We start from the raw sequence: 19935 nt of genomic DNA, 5'->3' as shown, positions 1-19935 counted from the left end.
TGGGTGCGGGGCAGGCGGCGCCCCCCAACGAGCAGCGGGCCCAAAATAATAAAGTGCAAACTGCTGCAGTGGGGGGGCAAGGCGCTCCAAAGACACAACAAAGAGTCAGCACCAATCAAGGGAAAACGGGTGTGGTGCTGCACCCCTCCCCCGGTCCAGCAGGTGTGAGTGCAGAGAAGCTAGCAGACACAAGTGAGGAAGGAATGGATGTGACTGTGGCAGGTGCAGAGAACACTGGGACAAATGGTGGTGACAATACAGGTAATAAAATGACGGGAAGTGGTGGCAGTGGTAAGGGGAATGAAAGGAGCTGTGCAGGAAATGATGGGAGTAGTAGTGGAGTGAATGATGGGAGTAGTGGTGGAGTGAATGGTGGGAATAGTGGTGGAATGAATGATGGGAGCAGTGGTGGAGTAAATGATGGGAGTAGTGATGTTGCAAATGATGGGAGTAGTAGTGGAGTGAATGGTGGGAGTAGTGATGTTGCAAATGATGGGAGTAGTGGAGGAGTGAATGAGGAGAGCATTACTGGTGTTGGTGGAGGGGAAGCAGGTAGTGGTCCTGCTGCCTCCCCAGCGGTGGCGGGGGCTTCGGCCCCAAGCTATTCAGCAGCTGTCACTGCTGGGGGTAGTAGTGCGCCCTTGTCTGGTGACCCTGAGGATGGTGACTTGCAGCAGCGCTTCCTGGACGCCCTGAGGAGAGGGGAGAGTTCCATCAATGTAGAGGGGAGGGAGGTTGATCTGTCTTTCTGGATAGAGAGACACGGTCTTTCCGCCTTCCGAGATAGAGGGGCAGAGACTGTCTGGTCTCTGCCGACACCGGGGCAGAGGAGTAACCGTAGGAACGTGGCCCGTCTCCAGTGGGTAAGCAAGGATGCCTGTCCTGATCGGTCAAAGGTTGCTGAGCTCCTGCTGGGGATGGGCTTCGTGGCATATGACATCTTCGCCTTGATCCATCCCTATGGGACCTCCTACTTCGATGTCAGCTTCGTGAGACCGGAGGGCCTTGAGCTTTTCTGGTCTCGCCATGAGCTGGCTCGGGGTCGCCCCGAATGGCAGGGTTTCCTCGCTGTGGCAATATCCCGCCAGAACTCAGTCAGGAAGGTGACCGTTTTGACCAGTAACGAGTCACTTTCCTGTGTAGACATCTCCACCTGGGTTGGACGATACGGCGACATCGTCGGTATTCCCGAGAAGACCCTCGATGAGCATGGTATCTGGTCAGGAGCCTGGACCTTCATGGTGAAATTGAAGGTTTCAGGAAACACCGTTACCCATATCCCTTCCTCAACATTTTTGGGGAGGGACAGGATCTTGATTTTCTACCGGGGGCAGCCTAAGGTCTGTCACAGGTGCGGCAGCCCCACACACTTCAGTGCGCAGTGTACCACCCAGAAATGCGCACTGTGTGGGGACCTCGGCCATCTTGCTGCTACCTGTGGCAGGATTAGGTGTAACCTGTGTGGTGACCTCGGTCACCCGTTCAGTCGCTGTCCGCGTTCCTTTGCCAATGCGGTCCTGAAAGCGGCGAGTGCGGGACAGGCGAAAGCCGGGACTAATCTCGCCGGTGAAGGGACCAGCAGAGGCGGAGGAGGCAGGGAACCGGTGAGGAGCAGGCTGCCGCCATCCAATATCAGGCGGCAGGAGCAGCGCCATGGGAAAAGGGGGCAGGGAGTAATGACCCTAAACTCTGACCCGGGTGCTCCACTTGCAGCTGAGGATCCTAAAGACAGCGAATTGAGCGAGGAAGTCAAGAGACTTGAAAGAGAGGAGCAAAAGGACACCATGTCTGCCCAGGAACCTTCATCCGGTGACAGTCTGGATGAGGGAGAGGGGGAGTGGTCACAGCAAAAGAAAAAGGGTAACAGGAAAACAACTAAGGATAAGAGGGGGTCCGGGCCTCGAGCCTCCTCCTCGGAGTGCGACCCCTCTGACTCCGTAGCCCTGATCCAGGTGCCATTGGAAGGTCCAGCCGCCCCCCCTCTGGTGGATCTCTCTAACCGGTTCCGGGCCCTCCAGGACTCCCCTCCAGAGGGGGGCGATGGGGACCCGGGACCGGAGGTTGCGGACAACGTTGTTGGGGCTCAGGAGGTCGCTGGGTCTTCTTCTCAGGGGGCAAATACAAAGCCTTCTGGGGGGGGGACTACCTCGGGACCACCAGACAAGGGCCAGAGTGTATGTAAGGAGAGAATGGATGAGTCAGTTTGTCTTAAGCGCACTAAAAACTCATCATTGTCAGAGGAAGAGGGTGAAACTGTTGGGGGTGGGAAGAAAAAGGCTATCTAATTCAATCAATCATGATGGCGGCACCCACCCCGTTGACGCTGGCAACCATTAATGTTGCCAGCATAAAGTCAGAAGCGGCAAGGTACACGGCCTTTCATTTTCTCGGCCAACTTGACGCCGACATTTTGTTTTTGCAGGAGACCAGGTTGACCGACCTATCAACCATGCATAAAGCAAGGCGGGAGTGGAGGCACGGGCCCTCCTACTGGTCTCTCGCGGCCGAGCCGTATAGCGGGGTGGCGGTCCTTTTTAAGACCGCAGCGGTTGAATGCAGACGATTGATCGAGTTAGAAATGGGGAGATGCTTGATCCTAGATGTCTCCATGGGGGGACAGGAGCTTCGGCTCATTAACATCTACAGTCCCCAGTCCAAGTGGGACCGCAAGTGTCTCTTCATGAAGATCAAACCTTACTTATTTTCGAGTCGGCAGGTGGTCTTTGGAGGGGATTTCAACAATGTCACGAGACCCTGTGATAGAGGAGGTTCCGTAGACCGGCTGGCTTACGATTGCGTCGCGCTAAATAGGATAGTAAGTGAGGCACGCCTGGTGGATGTCCACATCCGGCACAACACAGGCCACGCGGGGTTCACCTATTTTAGAGGTAGTCAGTGCAGGTCTAGGATAGACAGGTTTTATTTGAAGGAGGAGGCCGTTTCCTCGCCGTTGTCGGTTGTGGAGGTGGAATTCTCCGATCACTGTTTGATTATGTTTTCTCTGAGCGTTACAGAGACTCCTCGGATGGGAAGAGGTTATTGGAAGCTGAATTCGTCACTCCTTGAGGAAGAAGCTGTAAGACGGTCCTTTGAGGAATTTCTTCAGAGCCAGGTACCGCTGCTGGGCCTAAGTAACACTAAGTCGGAGTGGTGGGAGATGTTCAAACATCGGGTGGCGAGATTCTTCCGGCAACTCTCGAACCTCAGAAGCCTGAACAGGGATCGCCTGTATCAGAGCCTGAGGAGGAAACTCGAGCAACTTGTCTCGACTGGGGGTAGCCGCGAGGCGATCTCCAGTGTGAAATCCTTGCTAATGAGGTGTCAGTACGATAGGCACGCATCTTTGGTTTTTGAGAGGGACTACGGGAAGTACTACTCGCCCGACCCCTACAGAAGCTGCAAGATGTCAGTGAATAGTAAGATAGTGACGGGGCTGATGGACAGTACGGGATCCCTGAGAAGGTCCAGATCAGGGATCTTGGAGGTCGTCAGTTCATACTACTCGCACCTCTTGGGAAGGAAGGAACTGGATCGTGACAGGATGTCGGCTTTCCTGGCTGAAGCTGTTCCTGAGCCAGGGGCTGACCTCTCGCTGGGCGGTTTGGCAGAAGCGATCAAAGAAGAGGAAGTGAGACTGGCGATCGATTGGCTCCGGCCCAAAAAATCGCCAGGTCCGGATGGCTTAACATCCGAGTTCTTTAAGACCTTTAGGGACTCCTTGGTCCCCCTCTTGACTCAGGTGTTTAATGAGTGTCTCTCCTCGGGCACTCTGCCGAGATCATTAAGGAGGTCGGCTCTGATCATTTTGTCAAAGGGTAAGGATCCATCACGCATTGAGAATTGGCGTCCCATATCACTTCTCAATGTGGACAGGAAGGTTTTGGCTAAGATACTCTTCAACAGGCTGGTGAAATTTGCGCCGCGGCTCCTTTCGGAGGCCCAGCACTGTTGCGTTCCTGGCCGTAGCACTTTCAGTGCTGTTCTGGGTGTCCGAGAGGCCGTGGAGCAAGGCAGGGCGGGCCTTTGGAAGGGGTTCTTGCTGACCCTGGATCAGGCAAAAGCCTTTGATCGGGTTGACCACGAGTACCTCTGGTCCACTCTTTTGAGGTATGGTCTGCCTGGAGGGTTTGTGGACTGGCTTAAGACCTTGTACGCAGGGGCTGAGACTTTCCCTCTGGTAAACGGGTGGATTGGACAACCTTTCGGGGTAGAGTCCGGTGTCCGCCAGGGCTGCCCTCTTAGCCCTTTGCTTTACGCGTTTGCGATCGATCCCTTCCTCAGAAGGGTCGATTGTGGGCCGTTGGCGGGGGTGGGGATGGGCGGGGTGGCGCCGGAGGCTATCCTGAGGGTAGTGGCCTACGCGGATGACGTCACGGTCTTTGTTTCTTCGCAAGAGGAGGCGATGGTGGTGATGTCAGAAGTGGAGAGCTACTCGGAGGCATCCGGGTCCAAGGTCAACCAGGACAAGTGTGAGAGTCTCTGGCTGGGAGGCGGGGATCCCGCGTTTGATCTTCCGGACACCCTCCCCGAACCCCAAGAACATGCCAAAGTCCTAGGCATCGAATTTGGCCAGGGTGATTACCCCACGAAAAACTGGGAAGGCAGAATCAAAGGTGTCGCCCAAAGAGTGGACCAATGGAAGGGTTGGTCTTTGACCCTGAGGGAAAGGGTTGACCTGTGCAAAGCTTTCCTGCTCCCCTTGCTAATCTACCTGGGCAGCGTCTGTGTCTTACCAGAGCCTCTCTGGACACGGGTCTACAGTCTGTTCTTCCAGATGTTATGGGGGAATAGACTGAATCTAGTCAAACGAGAGGTCACTTACCGCACGAGGAGACTAGGGGGGTTGAATATGGTAAACCCCGTGGTGTTCCTAGTGAACACCTTTTTGAAAGTTAACGTGGCAAACCTCTGGAAAGAGAGGGCTCCTCCGTGGGTATTCTCCTGCAAGGGATGGTTTCAGCCTTTCTTCCAGGAATGGGAGACAGGGGGAAGATTGAAGGATCTCCGCACACCGCACGGGCATCTCCCGGCTTATGTTACCCCGGTTCTGAAAATGATGCGCCGGTGGGGTCTGGGAATGTGGGAAGTGAGGTCCCTCCCGAGGAAACTCCTCGACATGCGGGTCTTGCTTTCGCATTTTCAGAGACCATTGGTCCTCAAGGACTGCCCAAGTCGGGATCTAGAGGTTGGGTTAAGTTTGCTAAATTCTAGCAGGATCCCCAAGAAGTATTGGGACTTGACTTGGCGCTGCTTCCAAGGTAAGTTGTATGTGAAGGACAATTTGAAGCACAGGAGCTCCGTGGACAGGAATTGTCCCCGTGAGGCTTGCGCTACCATGCTGGAAAGCATGGAGCACTTCCTGCTTCATTGTCCTTTTAATACAGAGGTGTACAACAGGCTGGGCGCTTCCATTGGTTGGCCGCGGCTGGCCACTCTGTCCTATGCCGAGTGGGCCTATGGAGCGTTCAGAGACCTCGGGAGAAGGGACCGAGCCACTTTATTCTTAGTCAGCGCAGTGGTCAGGTACTTCACGTGGAACGCACGAGTTTTAGTTTCGACGCAGCATAAAATCCTCCGTGTAGATGAAGTTTGTAGCAGCATCCTAGGTGCCCTGGTGAAGGTGCGTTCTCTGGAGTGCGAAAGACTGGGTGCCCGGAGGGCGGCCCATCTCTGGAGGGGTTTCTCCTTCGGGGTGCCTTAGTCCGTTAGCGCTCCTATATCCTGGTGGTGGGCTGATATCTTTACACCCTAGATTTTTGTTTTGTATCTCTGTTCCCTGAATAGAAGGTTTGCAGGCATCGAACTTGAGCCTTGGGTGGTGAGTATGTAGGTTGTGAAGTTGGTTTATGTATATATTGTATATAGTGTATTGTATATATTGTATATAGTGTGTATAATAGAGGGTCTTAGTTAGGTTGGGTGGGGGATTGGGGGGTTTCAACAGCGGTGATATGAGACTGATCTGGCCTGGCCCAGGCCCCGCCTGGGGAAAAACTTTGGGGCCTGATCCTAGCTCGGATAATTCCTGAACTTTGTGGCCAGAGCTGGATCAGGGGTGGCGGGATAGTTAGTGTAGGTGTGTGTATATATATATAAAAAAAAAAAAAAATAAAAAAAAATAAATAAAAAAAAAAAAAAAAAAAAAAATTTAATAATAATAATTTTGTATAGTGTATTGTATTTAGGTTTGTTGTAGGGTGTATGTGGCGGTGCAAGCGGGTGGCTGTAAGGTAAGGCAGTGGGACCAGTAGGGTTTTGCTGTGTTTGCGGCGTTGTATAAATCTGTATATAATGTGTTTATAGTGTATATATTGTTTATATTGTATATAGGACGGTGTGAATGTAGTTGGGGTTGTATATAGTAGTATGAATGAAGCTGGGCCGGGGGTCTTGTATGATTTTATTACTATTTATAATTTTTACAGGGGTATTAATGTAAGTTATGAGTATTTTGTTTGTTGTCTTTTCTTTTTGCTTTCTTTATTTAATTGGAATTTTCTTTCTTGTCCCTGATTAGTAGGTTTCTTTTTTGTCTTTTGTGGCCGTCTGATTGGAGCTTTGTTCTTATGTTTTGTTTTGTTGTGTTCTATTTGTAGTGTATCATAGTTAGTGTCATGTGAAAGTATTTTATTTAATAAAAGACTCACTGTTATCTGTGGTGTTACATAGGACTGCAGGTGACATCTATTACATTATCTGTACTCAGAGTGTTATCACTGTGTTATCTGTGGTGTTACATGGGACTGCAGGTGACATCTATTACATTATCTGTACTCAGAGTTATCACTGTGTTATCTGTGGTGTTACATAGGACTGCAGGTGACATCTACTACATTATCTGTACTCAGAGTGTTATCACTGTGTTATCTGTGGTGTTACATGGGACTGCAGGTGACATCTATTACATTATCTGTACTCAGAGTTATCACTGTGTTATCTGTAGTGTTACATAGGACTGCTGGATGTGTTGTCTCGCGGCTGCTCTCTTCCCCCTGGTACAATATAACTGTGATTTCGGTCCTATTGAGTTTCGTAATCACTTGGATTCAGATCAGGGATATAAACTTTTTTATTTTTCTCAGTTTTTGGGAAAGTCTCTGAAATCCCGACCACAAAATATCTTAATGATATCTCGGCGCTGACACTAAAAATAACTTGTGGTCTCGGAGAATGAAAGCCGCGTCCGGAATGTTTTATCTCGCAGCGGAATCCGTGCTGCAGAACTCGCAAAGTATCGAGCTGAGACGGGGGGAAGGGGGTATGGGCGAGGGGGAGATTGGGGGGGGGGGGTTAAGGGCAAGGGGCCACGGGGGGCGCAGAGGGGGAGACTGGGAGGGGCCCGAGGGGGAGATCTGGGGGGGGCCGAGGGGGAGATGGGGGGGGGGGGAATGGGCGAGGGGGAGATTGGGGGGGGGGGGCCCCCGAGGGGGTCACACAATGTAGAGACGTTAATAGAGAAATAGCGAATTATCACATAAAGGGAAGCTATCCTGATGGCCGCTCAGGTTGCTCGCTGCGACCACTGCCCCAGTGCGGGGGTGATTTCTGGAAGAAGTCTCCAATCACCGACCTTCATTTCCAGGCGTTGATGTTCTCTCGTCCTGGTTACTTCCTCTCCCCCCTCTTCCTCCACACTGACTCCATCACCATCGTCCTTTCCTCCGTATTCACGTTACTCTCTTCCCGGCCATCATCCTCTTACTCTTCTTGGCCGCTGTCTTTGTCACCGTTCTCATCATCTCCCGTCTTATTACTCTTGGCCACCATCTTTTTCCTTGGCCACCATTTTTGTTTTTTTAGCCACATTACTTCTCTATTAATCCTGGTAGCCATCCTTCTTTACTTCATAGCCATATTTCTTTTTTATGGCCGCCATCTTTTTCTTCCTGGCTTTCACTATGATCTCTTGGCCGCCATCTTTTCCTTCCAGGCTTTCACTATGATCTCTTGGCCGCCATCTTTTTCTTCCAGGCTTTCACTATGACCTCTTGGCCGCCATCTTTTTCTTCCAGGCTTTCACTATGACCTCTTGGCCGCCATCTTTTTCCTACAGGCTTTCACTATGACCTCTTGGCCGCCATCTTTTTTTTTCCAGGCTTTCACTATGATCTCTTGGCCGCCATCTTTTTCTTCCAGGCTTTCACTATGACCTCTTGGCCGCCATCTTTTCCTTACAGGCTTTCACTATGATCTCTTGGCCGCCATCTTTTTCTTCCAGGCTTTCACTATGACCTCTTGGCCGCCATCTTTTTCTTCCAGGCTTTCACTATGATCTCTTGGCCGCCATCTTTTTCTTCCAGGCTTTCACTATGACCTCTTGGCCGCCATCTTTTTCTTCCAGGCTTTCACTATGATCTCTTGGCCGCCATCTTTTTCTTCCAGGCTTTCACTATGACCTCTTGGCCGCCATCTTTTTCTTCCAGGCTTTCACTATGACCTCTTGGCCGCCATCTTTTTTTTCCAGGCTTTCACTATGACCTCTTGGCCGCCATCTTTTCCTTACAGGCTTTCACTATGATCTCTTGGCCGCCATCTTTTTCTTCCAGGCTTTCACTATGACCTCTTGGCCGCCATCTTTTTCTTCCAGGCTTTCACTATGATCTCTTGGCCGCCATCTTTTTCTTCCAGGCTTTCACTATGACCTCTTGGCCGCCATCTTTTTTTTCCAGGCTTTCACTATGACCTCTTGGCCGCCATCTTTTTCTTCCAGGCTTTCACTATGATCTCTTGGCCGCCATCTTTTTCTTCCAGGCTTTCACTATGACCTCTTGGCCGCCATCTTTTTTTTCCAGGCTTTCACTATGACCTCTTGGCCGCCATCTTTTTTTTCCAGGCTTTCACTATGACCTCTTGGCCGCCATCTTTTCCTTACAGGCTTTCACTATGATCTCTTGGCCGCCATCTTTTTCTTCCAGGCTTTCACTATGACCTCTTGGCCGCCATCTTTTTCTTCCAGGCTTTCACTATGATCTCTTGGCCGCCATCTTTTTCTTCCAGGCTTTCACTATGACCTCTTGGCCGCCATCTTTTTTTTCCAGGCTTTCACTATGACCTCTTGGCCGCCATCTTTTTCTTCCAGGCTTTCACTATGATCTCTTGGCCGCCATCTTTTTCTTCCAGGCTTTCACTATGACCTCTTGGCCGCCATCTTTTTTTTCCAGGCTTTCACTATGACCTCTTGGCCGCCATCTTTTTTTTTCCAGGCTTTCACTATGATCTCTTGGCCGCCATCTTTTTCTTCCAGGCTTTCACTATGATCTCTTGGCCGCCATCTTTTTCTTCCAGGCTTTCACTATGACCTCTTGGCCGCCATCTTTTTTTTCCAGGCTTTCACTATGACCTCTTGGCCGCCATCTTTTTTTTTCCAGGCTTTCACTATGATCTCTTGGCCGCCATCTTTTTCTTCCAGGCTTTCACTATGATCTCTTGGCCGCCATCTTTTTCTTCCAGGCTTTCACTATGACCTCTTGGCCGCCATCTTTTTTTTCCAGGCTTTCACTATGACCTCTTGGCCGCCATCTTTTCCTTACAGGCTTTCACTATGATCTCTTGGCCGCCATCTTTTTCTTCCAGGCTTTCACTATGACCTCTTGGCCGCCATCTTTTTTTTCCAGGCTTTCACTATGACCTCTTGGCCGCCATATTTTTCTTCCAGGCTTTCACTATGATCTCTTGGCCGCCATCTTTTCCTTCCAGGCTTTCACTATGACCTCTTGGCCACCATCTTTTTCCTCCAGGCTTTCACTATGACCTCTTGGCCGCCATCTTTTTTCTTCCAGGCTTTCACTATGATCTCTTGGCCGCCATCTTTTTCTTCCAGGCTTTCACTATGACCTCTTGGCCGCCATCTTTTTTTTCCAGGCTTTCACTATGACCTCTTGGCCGCCATCTTTTCCTTACAGGCTTTCACTATGATCTCTTGGCCGCCATCTTTTTCTTCCAGGCTTTCACTATGACCTCTTGGCCGCCATCTTTTTTTTCCAGGCTTTCACTATGACCTCTTGGCCGCCATCTTTTTCTTCCAGGCTTTCACTATGATCTCTTGGCCGCCATCTTTTCCTTCCAGGCTTTCACTATGACCTCTTGGCCACCATCTTTTTCCTCCAGGCTTTCACTATGACCTCTTGGCCGCCATCTTTTTTTTTCCAGGCTTTCACTATGATCTCTTGGCCGCCATCTTTTCCTTCCAGGCTTTCACTATGACCTCTTGGCCGCCATCTTTTTTTTCCAGGCTTTCACTATGACCTCTTGGCCGCCATCTTTTTCTTCCAGGCTTTCACTATGATCTCTTGGCCACCATCTTTTCCTTCCAGGCTTTCACTATGACCTCTTGGCCGCCATCTTTTTCCTCCAGGCTTTCACTATGACCTCTTGGCCGCCATCTTTTTTTTTCCAGGCTTTCACTATGATCTCTTGGCCGCCATCTTTTCCTTCCAGGCTTTCACTATGACCTCTTGGCCGCCATCTTTTTCCTCCAGGCTTTCACTATGACCTCTTGGCCGCCATCTTTTTTTCTCCAGGCTTTCACTATGATCTCTTGGCCGCCATCTTTTCCTTCCAGGCTTTCACTATGACCTCTTGGCCGCCATCTTTTTCCTCCAGGCTTTCACTATAATCTCTTGGCCGCCATCTTTTTCCTCCAGGCTTTCACTATGACCTCTTGGCCGCCATCTTGTTCATCCAGGCTTTCACTATGACCTCTTGGCCGCCATCTTTTTCTTCCAGGCTTTCACTATGACCTCTTGGCCGCCATCTTTTTCCTCCAGGCTTTCACTATGATCTCTTGGCTGCCATCTTTTTCTTCCAGGTTTTCACTATGACCTCTTGGCCACCATCTTTTTCTTCCAGGCTTTCACTATGACCTCTTGGCCGCCATCTTTTTCTTCCAGGCTTTCACTATGACCTCTTGGCTGCCATCTTCCCCTCTTGTCACCTTTCCCTGCCAGCCGTCATTCTTACTTGACTGGCCGGTTGTTTTTCTTTTTCTCTATTCTTGGAGGCAGCGACAGTTAAACAATGAAGCAACGTTACAGTTGTCCGCTGCTCCTGTGCAGACCTATGTGTCTCCATGGTGACAGACTACAAACAATGTGTCTCTGTAGTCTGACCTTCAGTCTTGTGCTTTCTTCTGCCTTCCCTTCACAGAACAGAGTAGTAGTGAGGTTTGGATTGTGTAACCATAGAAACACAAAGCTCCAGAGCTGCGTACCTGAAACGGTCGGAGAACAAATATATTTGCTTAGTTGAATTCTCTTTTTTGAAGACGTATTTGAGTCACAGCAACCTTCGCTTGTACATGGGCTTTCCACCCGCCATGCTGGCACTGATGCTCTGCTGACAGACCTGCAGCCCCCCGTGTGTTTGTTCTAAGCCCCTCTAGTCCCATAGGACATATGTGCAAGTATTAGAGGGAATTCTTATTCATGTGGTTCTCCGCTCTGTTACCGGGGATGGTTGGGGGGGCACGGAAGATGCTGGTAAATCTGCCGCCGTCCCCTGAAACATGAATTTATCTCTGTAATTGGATTAGGAGCTGAGACCTCGAACTCTCTGTACAAGTCTCCTCACTTCTCCACAGACTTTTCTCTTTATTTTTTTTCGAGACTCGGAAGTAGGATTTAAGGGTGAAGTGTCTCATTACTTTAATTGTCTTGAGCTTCATTTGATTATACTTTAGTCACACTGAGATCCGTCAGTTTGGTCACAATGTATCTGCAATATAGCGGGAAAATGTGGGGTACAAACTTTATAGTGGTCTCTGTTCTGTTACATCCCAGAACACATTGTAACGGAGCGCAGCAACATAAGGGGCATTGGTAATATGTTACCTGGGGCGACTGTCAGGACTTTATAGTGGACTGAGTGAGGCTGATTATAGGATATAACGTGTTGTGAATTCTGCTTTTGGGCTCCCTCCAGTGGTTGTAGGTGGTAATGCAGTTGCCCCTGAGTTGCAGCCCTGGTCAGGTGTATCTGCTGATTGCAGTTCTGACTGGGGTATTTAGGCGTGCAGGATTCATTTGTCCTTGCCAGTTGTCAATTGTTCTTGGGAGGTTATGGACCTCTGCCTGGTTCCTCCTGCCTTTCTGCCAAATCAGCAAAGATAAGTGTCTGTTGTTTTTTTCCTGTGGCACACATGCAGTGTGCTTCACAATTCAGTGCTATTCTTTGTGTTTTCTTGTCCAGCTTAGATTGTGTCAGTATTTTCTCAGTCTTGTTGGATTCTCTGGAGTGGCAGCAATTATGATGTCAGCAATCGTGAGTTGTTGGCTATGAAGTGGGCGTTTGAGGAGTGGCGACATTGGCTTGAGGGGGCCAAGCACCATATTGTGGTCCTGGCCGATCATAAGAATTTGATTTACCTCGAGTCGGCCAAACGGCTGAGTCCTAGACAGGCTCGATGGTCCTTGTTTTCTTCCCGTTTTGATTTCGTGGTTTCGTATCTTCCGGGTTCTAAGAATATTAAGGCTGATGCCCTTTCTAGGAGTTTTTTGCCTGATTCTCCTGAGGTCCTTGAACCGGTCGGCATTCTGAAAGAAGGGGTGGTCCTTTCTGCCATTTCCCCTGATTTACGGCGGGTTCTTCAGGAATTTCAGGCTGATAGACCTGACCGCTGTCCTGTGGGGAAATTGTTTGTTCCTGACAGATGGACTAGTAGAGTGATTTCGGAGGTTCATTGTTCTGTGTTGGCTGGCCATCCTGGTATTTTTGGTACCAGAGATTTGGTGGCTAGGTCCTTTTGGTGGCCTTCCTTGTCGCGGGATGTGCGTTCGTTTGTGCAGTCCTGTGGGACTTGTGCGTGGGCCAAGCCTTGTTGTTCCCCGTGCTAGTGGGTTACTTTTGCCATTGCCGGTCCCTGAGAGGCCCTGGACGCATATTTCTATGGATTTTATTTCTGATCTTCCGGTTTCCCAGAGGATGTCGGTTATCTGGGTTGTTTGTGACCGGTTTTCTAAGATGGTTCATTTGGTGCCTTTGCCTAAATTGCCTTCCTCTTCTGATTTGGTTCCGTTGTTTTTTCAGCATGTGGTTCGTTTGCATGGTATTCCGGAGAATATTGTGTCCGATAGAGGTTCCCAGTTTGTTTCTAGGTTTTGGCGGGCCTTTTGTGCTAGGCTGGGCATTGATTTGTCTTTTTCTTCTGCATTTCATCCTCAGACAAATGGCCAGACCGAGCGAACTAATCAGACTTTGGAGACTTATTTGAGATGCTTTGTGTCTGCCGATCAGGATGATTGGGTGGCCTTTTTGCCATTGGCCGAGTTTGCCCTTAATAATCGGGCTAGTTCGGCTACTTTGGTTTCGCCTTTTCTTTGTAATTTTGGTTTTCATCCTCGTTTTTCTTCTGGGCAGGTTGAGCCTTCTGATTGTCCTGGGGTGGACTCTGTGGTTGACAGGTTGCAGCAGATTTGGGCTCATGTGGTGGACAATTTGGTGTTGTCTCAGGAGGAGGCTCAGCGTTTTGCTAACCGTCGTCGGTGTGTTGGTTCCCGGCTTCGGGTTGGGGATCTGGTCTGGTTGTCTTCCCGTCATGTTCCTATGAAGGTTTCTTCCCCTAAGTTTAAGCCTCGGTTTATTGATCCTTATAGGATTTCTGAGATTATTAATCCGGTGTCTTTTCGATTGGCGCTTCCGGCCTCTTTTGCTATCCATAATGTCTTCCATAGATCTTTATTGCGGAAATATGTGGTGCCCGTTGTTCCCTCTGTTGATCCTCCGGCCCCTGTTTTGGTTGATGGGGAGTTGGGAGTATGTGGTTGAGAAGATTTTGGATTCTCGTTTTTCGAGGCGGAGGCTTCAGTACCTTGTCAAATGGAAGGGTTATGGCCAGGAGGATAATTCTTGGGTTTTTGCTTTTGATGTCCATGCTGCTGATTTGGTCCGTGCATTTCATATGGCTCTTCCTGATCGGCCGGGGGGCGCTGGTGAGGGTTCGGTGACCCCTCCTCAAGGGGGGGTACTGTTGTGAATTCTGCTTTTGGGCTCCCTCCAGTGGTTGTAGGTGGTAATTCAGTTGCCCCTGAGTTGCAGCCCTGGCCAGGTGTATCTGCTGATTGCAGTTCTGACTGTGGTATTTACGCGTGCAGGATTCATTAGTCCTTGCCAGTTGTCAATTGTTCTTGGGAGGTGTAGGACCTCTGCCTGGTTCCTCCTGCCTTTCTGCCAAATCAGCAAAGATAAGTGTCTGGGTTTTTTTTCCTGTGGCACACATGCTATGTGCTTCACAATTCAGTGCTATTCTTTGTGTTTTCTTGTCCAGCTTAGATTGTGTCAGTATTTTCTCTGTCTTGTTGGATTCTCTGGAGTGGCAGATATACATTCCATGTCTTTAGTTAGAGTGTGGAACTTTTTGTATTATCTGCTGTTGATATTTTTGGAAGGGTTATAATACTGACCGCCTAGTAATCTGTCCTATCCTTTCCTATTTAGCTAGAGTGGCCCCTTTTGCTAAATCCTGTTTCTACCTGCGTGTGTCTATTCTTCTCCTACTCACAGTCATTATTCGTGGGGGGCTGCCTATCCTTTGGGGGTCTGCTCTGAGGCAAGGTAGCATTCCTATTTCCCTCTATAGGGGTATTTAGTCCTCCGGCTGTGTCGAGGTGTCTAGGTTCGTGTTAGGCACACCCCACGGCTACTTCTAGTTGCAGTGTTAGTTCAGGATTGCGGTCAGTACAGGTTCCACCGACTCCAGAGAAAGTTTCATGCGGCTCCAAGGTCACCGGATCATAACAATAACGCTGCCTCCTATGTACAAGAATATAACTGCTATAATACTGCCCCTATGTACAAGAATATAACTACTATAATACTGCTCCTATGTACAAGAATATAACTACTATAATACTGCCCCTATGTACAAGAATATAACTACTATAATACTGCCCCAATGTACAAGAATATAACTACTATAATACTTCTCCTATGTACAAGAATATAACTACTATAATACTGCCCCTATGTACAAGAATATAACTACTATAATACTGCTCCTATCTACAAGAATGTAACTACTATAATACTGTTCCTATGTACAAGAATATAACTACTATAATACTGCCCCGCATGTACAAGAATATAACTACTATAATACTGCCCCTATGTACAAGAATATAACTACTATAATACTGCTCCTATGTGCAAGAATATAACTACTATAATACTGCTCCTATGTGCAAGAATATAACTACTATAATACTGCCCCTATGTACAAGAATGTAACTACTATAATACTGCCCCTATGTACAAGAATATAACTACTATAATACTGCCCCTATGTACAAGAATATAACTACTATAATACTGCTCCTATGTGCAAGAATATAACTACTATAATACTGCTCCTATGTGCAAGAATATAACTACTATAATACTGCCCCTATGTACAAGAATGTAACTACTATAATACTGCCCCTATGTACAAGAATATAACTACTATAATACTGCCCCTATGTACAAGAATATAACTACTATAATACTGCTCCTATGTACAAGAATATAACTACTATAATACTGTTCCTATGTACAAGAATATAACTACTATAATACTGCCCCGCATGTACAAGAATATAACTACTATAATACTGCCCCTATGTACAAGAATATAACTACTATAATACTGCTCCTATGTACAAGAATATAACTACTATAATACTGCTCCTATGTGCAAGAATATAACTACTATAATACTGCCCCTATGTACAAGAATATAACTACTATAATACTGCTCCTATGTACAAGAATATAACTACTATAATACTGCCCCTATGTACAAGAATATGTCGACTATAATACTGCTCCTATGTACAAGAATATAACTACTATAATACTGTTCCTATGTACAAGAATATATCTACCATAATACTGCTCCCTAAGTACAAGAATATAACTACTATAATACTGCCCCCTATGTACAAGAATATAACTACTATAATACTGCTCCTATATACAAGAATATAACTACTATAATACTGTTCCTATGTACAAGAATATATATCTACCATAATACTGCCCCTATGTAGGAGGATGTATCTGCTATACTCTTGACCACGATGCATGTTTTTGTGCAGTAATGTCTTGTATACCTGAGAATTCAGTATATGACAATGGACTATAACTCCCATTTTCTCTCTTTCCAGGGTCGCCTCCTTCCTCCGTCCTTCACTTTTGGAGAACTGTTTGGGGTTTTTATATGATGGGACATCTCCGATCTTTTGCTGCCCGTGTGCCGGGCGCTGGGTTCTGCCGTCGCTCGGTCCGGTCGATGTGGGGTTTGCAGACAGGATTTATGGACTTTTTACAATCTGATTTTCGGAAACCAGTAGTGAATCCTTTGGTGCTTCCGCTGCGCAGTTTCTGCCGTGGCCCCGAGTCTCCGGCCCCCCATTCTCAGTGCCTTAATACTCCACAGTCTTCCATTGACAATCTATCTGAAACGCACAATAATTCCCGTTTACAGGAGGTGTCTGGACATTTGACGCACGTAGACCGAGCCGGAAAGGTTCACATGGTCGATGTCGGAGAGAAATCGAGCACCAGCCGCACCGCCATCGCTACAGCCGTCATCCGCCTGGGCCCCGAAGTCTTCAACCTCGTCCAGTCCAACCACCTGAAGAAGGGCGACGTCCTCACCGTGGCACAGATCGCTGGCATCCAGGCCGCCAAACTGACCAGTCAGCTGATTCCTTTGTGCCATAACATTTCCCTGAGCCAAGTCCAGGTTTCCCTGACACTGGACTCCACGCGATTTGCAGCCGTGGTGACGGCTGAGTGTCGCACTTACAGTAAAACTGGGGTGGAGATGGAAGCGCTGACCGCGGCGAGCGTGGCGGCATTAACCATCTATGACATGTGCAAGGCTGTCACTCACGACATGGTGATCGAAGAGGTGAAACTCGTGAGAAAAACCGGAGGACAGAGAGGAGATTTCCTGCGAGGTGAAGAACGATGAGAAACGCGTCGGGGATCCTGGATTTTCCATGTTACCGAGATCTAACGTGATGGCTCTACCTGAGATTTCTGCTTTCAGCTTTTGCAGAAAGAATCTACATAACAATGTGACTCCAATCATATTTTACTGATTCTCATTACGTCCTGTCTTCTCTGGTCGCATCCAAAGCGGCAGTCAAAATCACGCGTCCTAGAATCCACGAGAGCCGCAATAACGTGAACATTCAGGCTGAGCGCCTGCCGACGGGCTCATCACTTGTGTATGGCAGGTTAGGAGATGTACGACCGGTCCACATCAGATTCCTGCCTGATTACTACAGTCAGTCCTGCATCCTGTGAACATCCCAGCTCTGCATCTTACTACAGTGTAATGTTGGCGAGCGCAGCTTTGGATGTGACTAGAGTAGAAAACTAGAATACAAAGCACGGTATTTCTAAAGATTGTCAGCATGTTCTGGAGCGGTGAAGTGCAGAACCGACATTCAGCGGCAGCGTCACATGTGCAGCGTCTGCCGCCGTGCAGGAGTGATGGGACCGAAACGCACAATGCACCCGCCATCAGCACCATCCTGGGGAACACGAATGTCTCATGGTCCCTTTTAACCCTACGTTACCCCCTGTGACATTACTACCATCTCGGGGGAGGACATCGATGCCTCATGGTCCCTTTTAACCCTACGTTACCCCCTGTGACATTACTACCATCTCGGGGGAGGACATCGATGCCTCATGGTCCCTTATAACCCTACATTTACCCCTGTGACATCACTACCATCCTGGGGGATGCCGACATCTTATGTTCCCCTTGTACCCTACATTTCCCCCTATGACATCATTACTATCTCGGGGGAGGACACCGATGCCTCATGGTTCCTTCCAACCCTACATTTCCCTCTGTGCCATCACTACCATCTCGGGGGGGACGCCGACACCTTATGTTCCCCTCGTACCCTACATTACCCCCCCGTGACATCACTACCATCTCGGGAGACACCGATGCCTCGTGGTCCCTTCCAACCCTAAGTTGCCCCCCTGTCCATCCCGGGGGGACGCCGACACCTCATGTTCCCCTCTTACCCTACATTACTCCCCGATGAGATAACCACTAAACTGGGGGACGCCAGCACATCGTGGTCCCATCTTACCCTGCATTACCTCCCGGGGGACGCTGACACCTCATGTTCCCCTCGTACACTACATTGCCCCCCTGTGACATCACTACCATCCCGGAGGATGCCGGCACCTCGTGGTCACTTCTAACACTACTTTTAGCCCCTATGGTATCAGTACCATCTGAGGAGGGATGCCAGTGCTTCATAGTCCTTTCTTACCCTCCATTATCTCCTGTGACATCACCACCATCCTCGGGGGATGCCGGTGCCTCATGGTCCCGTCTTACCCTCCATTAACCCCGGTGACATCACCACCATTCGTGGGGACACCAGCACCTCATGCTCTCGTCTTACCCTGCAGTGACATCACTACCATCCCGGTGGAAGCCGGCACCTCGTGGTCCCTTATCCTGCTCTACCTCCTGTGACTTCACTACCATCTCAGGGGGACGCTGACACCTCGTGGTCCTTTCTCACCCTACACTACCTCCGGTGACATCACCACCATCCCGGAGGACGCTAGCGCTTCGTTACGCTGCAGACAATATGCTTATTTTGTAGCAATTCTGCTGCTTTTTTTTATATTCTGAATCTGATACATTGTTACATTATACAATAAATCGCCAATAACCAGCGCTTGATGTACATGGTGTATAACAGATCTATACCACACAAGAAAAAGGAGCGAAAGTCCAAAACGAAGGGCCTGGTGGGGTGGCACGGATAGGGGAAGGTCTGGTGAGGTGCCCCGTGTACAGGGTAGATATTGCGGGGTGTCCCAGGTATATCGCAGGTCTGGTGGGGTGTCCTGAGTATGGGGAAGGTCTGGTGAGGTGTCCCGGGTATAGTGCAAGTCTGGTGAGGTGTCGCCATACAGAGCAGATGTGCCATGTACTAGGTATAGCGCAGATCTGGTGGGGTGTCCCTGGGATGAAGCTGGTGTCCCGGTGGTAGGGTGGGTCTGGTGGGGGTGTCCCGGGTGTAGGGCTGGTCTGTAGCGGTGTCCCGGGTGTAGGGCGGGTCTGTAGCGGTGTCCCGGGTGTAGGGCGGGTCTGTAGCAGTGTCCCGGGTGTAGGGCGGGTCTGTAGCGGTGTCCCAGGTGTAGGGCTGGACTGGTGGGGTTTCCCGGGTGTAGGGCGGGTCTGGTGAGGTGTCCTAGGTGTAGGGCTGGACTGGCGAGGTGTCCCGGGTATAGGGCGCGTCTGTTGAGGTGTCCCGGGTGTAGGGCGGGTCTGTAGCGGTGTCCCGGGTGTAGGGCTGGTCTGGCGAGGTGTCCCGGGTGTAGGGCTGGACTGGCGAGGTGTCCTGGGTGTAGGGCTGGACTGGTGAGGTGTCCTGTGTGTAGGGCTGGTCTGGTGGGGTGTCCCGGGTGTAGGGCTGCTCTTGTGGGGGTTTTCTCAGTATAAGCATGACTGGTGGGGTGCTTCGGGTATACCATGGGTCTCGTAGTGTGCTCCTGGTATTTGATGGATCTTCAGGGGTGTGGATGTGACATACACCTACCTCTATATCCCACAGTAACCCCAATGGTGGCAGTGGATTCCCCTTTCGGCAGTGCCTCCTCAGTAGATAATGGTCAGGAATGAGGACCTTGATGGAGCTGGAGGTGGTGATTGTTCTCCAAGTTCTCAGGTACGTGATGGAATTCTAAGTAGCGCTAAGCATCTCTGGCTATTCAGGTTCTGTGGAAAGAAAGGGCAACAACCCCACCGTAGTGACTGCCCCCATATCACCAGAGCAGGCGGGGACTGCCATCCTCCTCCTTCACATGGAGACCACAGGACATTATCGGGCCTCCGTACGTCTGTGGTCTCAGCCTCCTGGAATGGCTACAAATAAAACCAATGAAGGCTAGAAGCAGCAAACGACGGGATCT

The 19935-nt window shown here is 49.4% G+C and overlaps 1 protein-coding gene across 2 annotated transcripts in view; it reads left to right on the top strand.

Annotated features, from left to right (window-relative positions):
- Nucleotides 1–18692, top strand: part of MOCS1 (molybdenum cofactor synthesis 1) — a 40559-nt gene extending 21867 nt beyond the window's left edge. For both annotated transcript variants that reach the window (XM_077282023.1, XM_077282022.1), the window contains exon 11: nt 16137–18692. Coding sequence is in view for 1 of the 2 variants with exons in the window: in XM_077282022.1 (XP_077138137.1) it covers nt 16137–16948 (812 nt within the window). In the remaining variant the exon portion in view is untranslated. The remainder of the gene's footprint in view (nt 1–16136) is intronic.
- Nucleotides 18693–19935: the final 1243 nt, after the last annotated feature.

Source organism: Ranitomeya variabilis, chromosome 2, assembly GCF_051348905.1.
Source record: "Ranitomeya variabilis isolate aRanVar5 chromosome 2, aRanVar5.hap1, whole genome shotgun sequence".
In the NCBI taxonomy this organism is placed as follows: domain Eukaryota; kingdom Metazoa; phylum Chordata; class Amphibia; order Anura; family Dendrobatidae; genus Ranitomeya; species Ranitomeya variabilis.
Note: the sequence above shows the minus strand (reverse complement) of the source record. Positions and strands in the feature narration are given on the sequence as shown.